General features: G+C 42.6%; 1 protein-coding gene across 1 annotated transcript; it reads right to left on the bottom strand.

The window, feature by feature from the left end:
• Positions 1-5913: 5913 nt before the first annotated feature.
• Positions 5914-9032, bottom strand: LOC147315020 (uncharacterized). Its single transcript, XM_086262183.1, has 2 exons — positions 8815-9032; positions 5914-8621 (listed from the first exon to the last, which is right to left on the bottom strand). The coding sequence occupies exon 2, from the start codon at positions 7800-7802 to the stop codon at positions 5925-5927; it is 1878 nt and encodes a 625-aa protein (XP_086118309.1). The 5' UTR covers positions 7803-8621; positions 8815-9032; the 3' UTR covers positions 5914-5924.
• Positions 9033-10909: the final 1877 nt, after the last annotated feature.

Genomic DNA, 10909 nt, shown 5'->3' with positions numbered 1-10909 from the left:
CGTGCTTCAGATCACCCGCTGCAGGCGTGACCTTCCCTCTCTTGCTGCTTAACCTAATCAATTATGGTTCAGAACAGAGCCAAGGGAGAGGGGAGACAGAAAGCCCACGACCTTGTCAGAGCCCCGAGGAGACTGTGAATAATTCCCTTTGAGCCCCGTAAAGAAGGTTTTTCTGGCAGGGGGAGAAGAGTAAAGGTAGCTTGTTAAGCAAAGACGAAAGAAACTTAAAAATAAATAACATGGTAACAGGTAGAAAGCAAAGATCGGGAGCCACTAGATTATCTGAGGACCTGAGTCAAGTCAACTATCTGAGTTATGGACTGTCAAACAGTGAGAAACATTGAAATTACCCCAAGTATAGTGCCTTCACTTTACTGCAAGCTTCTTTGATCTCCATAAAGAGGATTAAAATTTTTTTTTAGATATGCCTCACATTTCATTTTTGTTTACAAGCGCAATTGTAAACAAAAATCAAATAATAATAATAGCAATGTGTTGATGTGACAGTACAGTTTTTGTGTTTCATTGTTACTGCTGTTTAGTGCTTATCGTTTTCTGATTGTTGTGACTTGACATAAGATTCTTTTGTATCTCTCTCCAAATTAGAAAATTTCTCATTTCTATTCAGAATATGAGTTCTTACTTGTGACGATGAAAGGCCTTAAGCTGTGCCAGATGTCTGCGACGCAACTCACTGACTTTTTTTTTTATTATTATGTTGGGCATGTACAACAGAAATATTGCTAACAGCTACTTAGCTTTAGTGGCTGTGCTTCACAAAAATTGATTTGAGGCTTTTATAAACACATAAAGACAGAGACACAGAAAATTGTTTTCATTTATCAATACAGTGACGTTTTGATGTTGATGCGGCTTAAAGCTCAGCAGCTGGGGGTCTCCTCTCATTTCTCTGCAGAGGCCTGAAAGTCACCCTGGCTGTCCACTGGGCTGCAGAGCTGCTCCTCAGACAAGTACAGTAATTAGAGAGTGTGTGTAGTAATATGGAAGCTTCCATAATGATTGATGCTTTCCTGATCAGCGGAGAAAGCCTTGCAATGCTAATAGGCTGAGGGGCTTCAGAAGAGGGGCTTCTATAAGAATACCAACTTCACTGATTTCTAAGAGCACTAACTTAGAGGATTAATCTTATCTTTTTTTCCTATTTAGCTCCTATGCTACCAGGATGCAATATGACAGAGTTTTTCTTTAACTGTAGCTTCTGTTAGCTTTTATTGTTAGTGTAAGTCAATTTAAGCTTTTATAGTCAGTGTAAGTCAATTTCGATGGTATCTATTTTTTCATACTGTCATACCCTCATGAAATTGATCCAATACTGTTTTTAAAACTGCCTTACTTTTAACAGATGCCCAGCTGATATCAATCTGTTTACAGCCTCTCTTTCTTTACTGTATGTACAGAAGGTTAATCACTACTTGTAGCATTCCAGCCGGACTTTATTCAGACGATGCACTCAATGATCATTACGGATGGACCATGGTGGGGTATTCCAACCCATTTATTCACAAATTGCCATAGACACATCGTAAGAGCTGTAATCATAACATAAAACAAATAAACATTCACTTGATATAACCACGTTTCTGTTATGCTAATCAATTCACAGAAAAGGCACAGGAGGTGCTAGCATCAGCCTGCTAGATCGCTCATAAACTTATTAACAATCAAGTAATACATTTACAAATTGTCCGAAATGTAAACAACAAATACAACACACAAACATACCTGTTTGCCTTCCAGCTAGATGCTAATTTTAAGATGGATGGAAAACGATAACCTTCTCATTAATCCTTTCTGTGGCAAGCAGTTGCGGTACGATCTTCCTTCCCGGAAGTTGCCCGTTCCGAATTTCAAAATAAGAGTTTAATCTATATTATAAGGTATGATTCGTTCAGGGATTTAACTATTTGAAAAATATCAAATAAACAAATAATCTGGGTCATTTACACTCCCACCAAATCATTAGTGTTCAAAAACATAACTCCATAAACATAGGAAGAAAGAACACAATGATTTCATAATACAAATAATGACCAAACAACAGAAGCATAGTATGCAAGGAATGGACTAGTCACCTTCCAACAATAAGACTAGTTTTTGAACTGGCCGTTCGAGCACTGACCGCTTAGTAAGACGTTCACCATTTTTGCCAAGTTTCCTGTCACCTAGACAGAGCTTCACTCTCCTAACCAGTCCATCTCTGTCCATTGTAGTCTCTACGACTCTTCCCAACCTCCATTCATTTCTGGGCAAGTCTTCATCCTTCATTATGACTATATCCCCGATCTGCAGGTTTCTCTTTGGGGTGTGCCAGCGTTGTCTAAAGGCAATGTTGGCTAAGTACTCTTTCTGCCAACGGCTCCAGAACTGCTCGGCCAAATATTGTACGTGGCGCCATCTCTTTCTCGCATACATATCTTCCCTTATGAACTTGCCGGGGGGAGGAAGGGCCATGGTAGACTTCAGGGTAAGTAAGTGGTTTGGTGTCAGTGGCTCAAGACTGTTGGGATCATGTAGGTTTTCAATAGTGAGAGGACGACTATTAACTATCGTCATTGCTTCATAGAAGAATGCTCGGAGGGAAGCATCAGGTAGGTTTCCAGGTGAGAGTCCAAGGGTCGCGTTGAGAACACTCCTGACTGTTCTAATTTGACGCTCCCACACTCCACCAACATGACTTGATCCAGGAGCATTTAGGATGAAGTCACACTGCTTCTTAGAAAGGAAGTTCGTCAGTTTATCACCATCTAATTCCGTGAGGGCTTCCTGCAGTTCATTCTTGGCTCCTAGGAAGTTACTGCCTTGGTCAGATTTGATCTGGCGCACGGCTCCACGCATAGCAATGAAGCAGCGCAGTCCAATTATGAATGAGTCTGTAGATAGATCCTCCAGCATTTCAATATGGATGGCTCTGGAGGAGAAGCAGGTGAAAAGGAGACCATATCGTTTTCGCACACTACGTCCTTGCTTGCTATAGAAGGGTCCAAAGCAATCCATTCCACAGTAGGTAAAGGGTGGAGATGGATTTACTCGCTCTGGAGGGAGATCGGCCATTTTCTGTTCTTCTGTCCGTCTCCGAAGCTTCCGACAAACTACACATCGGCGAAGATAGGATGCAACCGTCCTGCCAATTCCTGGTATCCAGTAACCTCTTGTCCTAATTGCACTGAGAATCATCCCCTTGCCTTGATGTTTGACTTCTTCATGACAGTATGCTATGATCATCCTTGTAACATGATGTTCCTTTGGAATGATGTTAGGGTGTTTAACTGAGAGAGGAAGGTTTGAATCACGGAGTCGACCTCCCACCTTAATCACACCATTGTTGTCTAAGAAGGGGTTGAGGTGATGTAGCTTGTTATGAGGTGGCAGCTGACAACCTTTCTTCAGTAGCCGCACTTCCTCCGAATATGTTTGTCTCTGCAGATCTTTGATGATGAGGCGCTCGGCTTCTTCTCTTTCCTGCACTGTAGAGAGGCCGATTGACTTATCCTTGTTGATCCTTCGAAGAATGCGAGCCACTGCACAGATGGCGCGAGTCCAGGATGAGAACTTTGCCAGCCGATAAGTAAGAGAATCTTGTTCTACAGTTTCCGTGTTTAGAGTCCGTGTTTCCTTAACTTCTGGATCTCCGACTGACAGTTCCGGAGCCACCTCTTCTGAGAGGTCAACTCCCTTTTCCCATAGAAATGCAGGGCCGGTAAACCAGTCCGATGATATTAGCTCATGGACAAAACAACCTCTAGAAGCACGATCCGCAGGATTCTGGTCAGTAGGGACGTATCTCCATTGCCTTTGATTCGTGTAGAGATGTATCTTCTGGATACGGTTGGCTACGAATGTATGAAAACGTCGAGCCTCATTATTGATGTACTCTAGTACAACCTTGGAATCGGTCCAAAAATGCTCTTCAATGTCCGCATATCCAAGTTCTTCCTTCAAAACATTGCTGGTTTTCACAGAGATGACTGCAGCCGTCAACTCTAATCTTGGGATCGTGGTGACCTTTGTTGGGGCGACGCGAGATTTGGCCATGACTAAAGCACAGTGGATGTCTCCTTCTTCATTGCTAAGCCTCAGATATGAACACTGTCCATAGCCAGTAGTGCTTGCGTCGGAGAAGTGATGTAACTCACGTTTAATAACCCTTCCGAAATCTGCCGGGGCATAACTTCGGGGTATATTTATCCTCTCCAAGTTGTTGAGGTCGTTTTTCCATTTCTCCCACCGTGGACGAAGTTCGTTGGTTAGAGGGTCGTCCCAACCTGTTCCATGGCAGCACATCTGCTGCAGCACTTCCTTTCCAATGAGCAAAAAGGGGGCTATGAGACCCAAGGGATCGTACAGGGATGCAACAATGGACAATATGCCTCGACGTGTTGCAGGCTGTTCCTTAAGGTTGGTGATGATCTTCAGGCAGTCTGATTCGACGTGCCATTGGATACCCAACGCTCTCTCTGAAGGTAAGTTATCAAAGGCAAGGTTGAGGTCTTTAATGCAGCCAGGCGATGAGGCTGCGCCAAAGATATGCACCCTCATACGGTATTCTTGGGGCTGTGCACCGAGATCTCCTTTCTTCCACCAAAGGAAGCGCAGGTAATCCTGGTCTGACTTCTTCACATGAAATTGGTGAAACATTTTCTCTATGTCGCACATCAATGCAGTGGAGTGCAACCGGAAGCGAAGAAGTACACCGTTGAGATTGTTCATCAGGTCAGGACCAGTGAGCAGATGATCATTCAAACTGGTTCCCTGGTACTTGGCAGAGCAGTCGAACACCACGCGCAGTTTGCCTGGCTTCTTGTCGTGGAATACACCGTGATGAGGTATGTACCATTTTTCGCCCTCTTTCCCATCATCGTGGACTTCCTCTGCATCACCCCTTTCTATGACCTCCTCCATGAACTTGATATACTGTTCTTTGTACCCTTCATCCTTTAACAGCTTCCTCTTTAGATGGCTCAGACGTATGACTGCAAGCTGTTTGTTGTCAGGTAAGGTAGGTCTCTCCTTAAAGGGCAACGGCATCTCGTAGTGACCTAGACTGTTCTTTTCGATGTGGTTCTTGAGTTTGTCCAGGAACAGGATGTCCTCCTGAGACACTGGTTTGCCGTCTTCCTTAGCATCCTTAAAGTCAGACTCTAGAATGCGAATGGCATCTGCCGGAGTGACTGGTGGGAGCTCCCTGACTGCAACTCGGAAGCACTGTCCCGCCGTACTTGAGGTGTCGGGGCATGTCGACGTACCACCAACTATGCTCCATCCTAAGTCGGTACGAATTGCATAAGGCTCATCGTCTCCTCCCGTTATGACGTCTCTTGGTGCCATTGCTCGTGCGCAGTTATAGCCTATCAATAAACCAACCTCACAGTCCTGTAGAGGTGGAATCTCTTCTATGACCTTGGAGAGATGATTCCACCTTTTAGCTGTCTCGCATGTTGGGATATGGGCTCTGTTTACTGGTATGCAATCCTTGGTATAAGCAGGAGGAAGGTCGATGAGGAGGGAAGAGCGATAACCCCGAACACAAAGCCCTGAGACTCTTTACGTCTCTTTACGATCACGTCGCGTCCAATCATCGTAGTTAACTTCAGCTTAACTGGACAGGAATCTGCCTTTAATACATCACTCAGTTCCTGGTCAACAAACGTCGTGTCGCTTTGCGTGTCCAGCAAGGCGTAAACCAGTTTCTCAGTTCCTGTATCCTTTTTTGACACCCACACAGGCACAATCATTGATGTGTTAGTTGGCTGTCCAGTAATCACTGACATTGAAGTTGCAGCAGCCTCCGTTTGGCCGGCATTGCTCAGGATAGTGGTTTCCTGTGGCAGAACTCTTTCCTTCTTTAAATAGTTGTCATCGTGTAAACAAGTGGGATGTTTACCCTTGCACGTGTTGCATGAGTGTCAATGTCGACAGTCTTTTGCACTATGTCCAGGTTTGGTGCAGCCATAGCAGAGCTTATGTTCTCTGACAAAATCTCGACGCTCCTCCAGAGTTTTAGCAATAAACTTGGGACATCCATGTAGTCTGTGTTGATTATTTTGACAGAAGGCACAAGGAGACCTTTCCTTTCCTTTAACTGGCTTGAGCCTCTCGGTGTCAGCCTCAGTCTGTGTGTTTAGAACGCTTGCCTTGTTCCTCTTAGGGTCTCTGCTGCCTTGTTTTGCAGTGCTCGACTCAGAGCTGCGGAGGGAATAAGCTGAGGTGATTGGATTGCAAGCAATCTCTGCCTCTGTCGCCATAAATGTGGCGAAGTCCTTAAAACTGGGGAATTCCTTATTGCCCTTTAAGGCTTCAGTAACCTTCCTGTTCCAGTGAGATGCTATCCACTCTGGTAGTTTAAGGATTAGCTTCTTATTCTCTTCACAGTCGTTCAGTATTTCGAGGCTCTTCACATGTGTCATTGCATCTTGGCAAGCGTTTAAGAAATCTGAGAAGTCTCTTAATCCTTCTGCATCTCTTGGTTGGATCTTTGGCCAATCTGTGAGCTTATCTCTGAAGGCTTTCTGTATAATAAAGGTTTGGCCATATCTGTTATCCAGTTTGTTCCACGCATCCTTATAAGCGTCGCTGTCATTCCTATAGAAAGTTCCTTCTAATGTTTTACGAGCTGGGCCGCCTACATACTTCCTCAAGTAATAAAGTTTGTCTGCTGGGGAGATGGCCTTTTTGTCAATAAGTGACATGAATGAAGTTTTCCACTCAATGAACTGAATGGGGTCCCCACTAAATACAGACGGCTCTGGAACTGGAAGTCTATTTAGAGCCATACTGTCTTGTAGGGCTTGGGCAAGGGATGACACGTTTAGGTCGGGTGGCGATGCTGTGACGGTGGGAGTTGGAGGGTTGATAGCAGGGGGAACATGATGATTTCCCACTGAACTATTAGAGGAATGGAGACTGCCTTCCTGCGAGGCTACCTGGCTGTAGACTTGCAGTTTGGCCCAAGCAGCCCTCAAATTCTTTTCTGCTTGAAGGCGTTCAAGTCTGCGTTTTTCTACTTCCATTTTTCTGTGCTGTTCCTCTATCTTCTCCATTTGTCTCTCTTCTTCCAGCAACCCTTCAAATTCGACTTCCTTAGCAGCTAGCTCTGCTGCTGCATCCGCCTGTTTGAGTGTTAGAGTAGTGCTTTTGTGACTACGGATTGACTTTGTCACTCTAGATGCAGTGGATCCATAGATGGAGCGTGCGTAGCTGTTCTTAAGCAGCTCCCTGAGACGGCAATGTACTTGTTCTGCATCATAATCACCATCGAGATCTGACATTCTCTCGTAGGTAACTTTCATAATTTCGGCTGTAACTGCCTCACAACTGTCAACGTGACGTCTTAATTCTGGAGAAGGTGTAATGTGACTTCGTATTTCAAGGTAAGTGTTTAACACAGTTTCTTTCTCTTTCTCCAAAGAATCCATCAAAGATGCCAGCTCGCCTTTACTAATGTCTGACTTGAGCTGCTCTCTTGACTCTCGGGCTCGAATCTTCCATCTTTCGTACGTTGAGATGAACTTTCTTTCCCTTTTTCTTGCTTCCTCCTGCTGCATTTCGAGCGCCTTTGGAGTTGGGATTTTTGTTCGAGTGGAACGTCGGAGGCCTTCCTTAAGCTCACCTTGTAAGTTGTTCAACGTTTCTTCTCTGCGTTGAATTTCCTTCTCCAAAAGTTCTATTTCCGTAGTTTCTGATGTGTCTTCAAGAGACGCCTTAAGCCCTTTGATTTTATTCTGCAGGTCGACTATCTGATGCTCTAGTTCTGTTTGTGAGGAGGGAGTCTCCATTTCCTTCATGTTTATGTTATTTACTTATCTAATTTGCAGGCTTTAGTTAATGAGCTGCTTGTGGTTACTATAACTTAAAGGCTGCATTAACAGATGGGAGGAGAATCTCTGCACTTTAAACCAAGTTGAAATAGAAGCAGATAACCAACACAACATTGAGAAGAAATGTATAAAATAATAAATGCAACCTGCTAGCTGTTGCAAACTGATGTGGTAAAGTAAACCTCTTATGCTAAACACAGATCAATACACCATTACTATTGTACAGTTACAAATTGAACTAAATGCCCCTCTTTCACCCCCTTTTTGGTCAGTAGAAAGAATGATAAATATACAGTAGTGGTGGTAAATACCAATAAACAAAATTACTTCACTTGTTATTACTTCATGTCCGTTGTGTCTTAATGCAGCAGATGTCCACAGTAGTTGACGACCTTCTCTCTCCCTTTAACCACCACTGATGAGAATGAATGTCCTTTCCTTGTCGATTAGAATGAAATGTTCCATACCTTTTCTGACCGTCACATCAAACCATTAAGCCAGCTGCATGATGATTATAAAGTCTCTGTCTAGAAGACCCATAGAATGGCACTGAGTTGCTCCGTGAAATGTCTTGTCAATCCCAGACGAATAGCAACACAGCTCCGTGACTCGTCCTCGTGGTTCTGTGGTGCAGGATGGCAGCAGGATGATGCGGGGGATCAGCTCTTACTGTAGCATTCCAGCCGGACTTTATTCAGACGATGCACTCAATGATCATTACGGATGGACCATGGTGGGGTATTCCAACCCATTTATTCACAAATTGCCATAGACACATCGTAAGAGCTGTAATCATAACATAAAACAAATAAACATTCACTTGATATAACCACGTTTCTGTTATGCTAATCAATTCACAGAAAAGGCACAGGAGGTGCTAGCATCAGCCTGCTAGATCGCTCATAAACTTATTAACAATCAAGTAATACATTTACAAATTGTCCGAAATGTAAACAACAAATACAACACACAAACATACCTGTTTGCCTTCCAGCTAGATGCTAATTTTAAGATGGATGGAAAACGATAACCTTCTCATTAATCCTTTCTGTGGCAAGCAGTTGCGGTACGATCTTCCTTCCCGGAAGTTGCCCGTTCCGAATTTCAAAATAAGAGTTTAATCTATATTATAAGGTATAATTCGTTCAGGGATTTAACTATTTGAAAAATATCAAATAAACAAATAATCTGGGTCATTTACACTACTACATGCCCTCCCACTGGTACAGCCTACAATATGATAGTTTGTCTTTACACTGCAAGTGGGAAATAAATCTCTGTGTGTGTATATCTCGTGTTTCATTAGCAAAACACAGAAAAAGTTTAGCTAAAAGTGTAGTGGTTTATTGTGCTTTTCTTTCTATGCCACACAAGCTCCATTACAACATGTGGATAGTGCTACATTAACCAATGGATCTGATCTATACGATCATTGAGTATGTATGTAAATATTTTATTGTATATACACTGACTGGGCACATTATCAGGTACACCGTGCTCATACTGGATCCCCTTTTGCCTTCGGAACTTTTTTATTTCTTTTTCCATTAATTCAGCAAGGTGTTGAAAACATTCCTCAGAGATTTAGGCCCATATTGATATGATGCCATCATGCAGTTGCTGCAGATTTGTCAGCTGCACATCCAGACATTTCCTCTTCATCTCTGTAAACCCGAAAGATGGTTGTGCAGGAAAATCGCAGTGTATAATTCTATAAAGCATCTTGTGTGGCAATGTTCAAAGTTCTTCCCAATTAACCAATCATCTTAACCATGTCTAGCATGCGAAAATACATTACTGTCATATTATTATTAACATATTATATATGTGTTAACAATCCATTGGACAGGTGTAAAACAAAGTGACTTGTGACTGTTGCTCGACAGTCAGATGACACTTGTAACTGCAGCAAGCACATCAGTGGGCTGAATGGAGATGATGTGATGGCATAGCTAAAAGAAGTTATGTCAAGAAAAAGTAATTGGCAGTTTTTTGTCTCACCTTTTGTCCTTTATAACTTAACGTTCTCCCAAACAGGCACTGAAGCATTTTTCTTTTCCAGCACTCCTGGTACCCATCTTTCTGTCTCAGCACCTGTTCCACCCATAGAGACTGCTGCCTGCTTGCCAATATTGTGTAGTTCACTGCAGTACATTGTCAGAAAATCCCATCTCTGTATCAGTTTAAGAAATAGGGGTGTATGCATGTTTTTTGACAACACTGGAACTACCACAGCATCAGAATTTTTATAATAATTTATAACTTTTGGATGTTTGGATAATAAATGTCAGAGAAAGCACAGGTATCATTTTAAATCAGCAATGAAATCAGAAACGCATTTTATTGTTCATGTTCATGGTAGAGCATGTAGCATGTGGTAGACTAGCCTTGATAAAATGGCTTAATTGGGCCCGGCTGAGGCCAATTAGAAAGTGCTGCATGTGCCAGCCTAGGGCCACTAGGATGTTGACAAATCTGGCCACTGGGACATTTATTACTATTCGTATTTGTCTAAAAGCCAGCTGGAAATCTTATTCATTCATTTTTCTGCACAAACTGTGGGTAATACCAAATTGTTTCAAACAGGGGTGCAGTTGTTGTAACAGGAACTGCTTTACAGCAAAATTTTCAAGACAAAATTCAACTGAATTATAATATCCATGGTTCTGGTTCTTTAGCTGTCAAAACTTCAGTGTCATAGAGTAATAATATATGACACGTACATGTGAACAGCGAAAATCAGGCAATCATAAATGTTATTTTTATTTTGTTAAAAAAAAGATTTATTCATTCAGAACATGCAAGCACATTTCCTGCAATTCTTATTTCACACTCGGCCAGTTTCACACACAGTTACATCTGGAAGCTGCCCAGTGCAGCCACAGTCTGTGCTGAGATTAGTATTCAGGCCTCAAGAGAGTCATTGTAAAGGACACAGTAGTGGTTTGTGTTGCACAAATTTGTTTGGGTATTTCAACTTGCAACTTTTAATATCATTAGGCTTCGCCTACATCACCCGGGTTAAACATAATCATCTGTAATGGCTGCAGTGCACTCTCCAAGATTTCTGCATT

The sequence above is a fragment of the Aulonocara sp. 'chitande type north' Nkhata Bay genome, linkage group LG14 (genome assembly GCF_057382095.1).
Source record: "Aulonocara sp. 'chitande type north' Nkhata Bay isolate Kocher_YH1m ecotype deep benthic linkage group LG14, A_spYH_male_GT1.1, whole genome shotgun sequence".
NCBI classification, from domain to species: domain Eukaryota; kingdom Metazoa; phylum Chordata; class Actinopteri; order Cichliformes; family Cichlidae; genus Aulonocara; species Aulonocara sp. 'chitande type north' Nkhata Bay.
This window is presented reverse-complemented; position numbering and strand designations above follow the sequence as displayed.

Bases quoted from the DNA above. Each gene is read 5' to 3' on its own strand.
- LOC147315020 (XM_086262183.1), bottom strand. From the start codon at position 7,802: ATGAAGGAAATGGAGACTCCCTCCTCACAAACAGAACTAGAGCATCAG.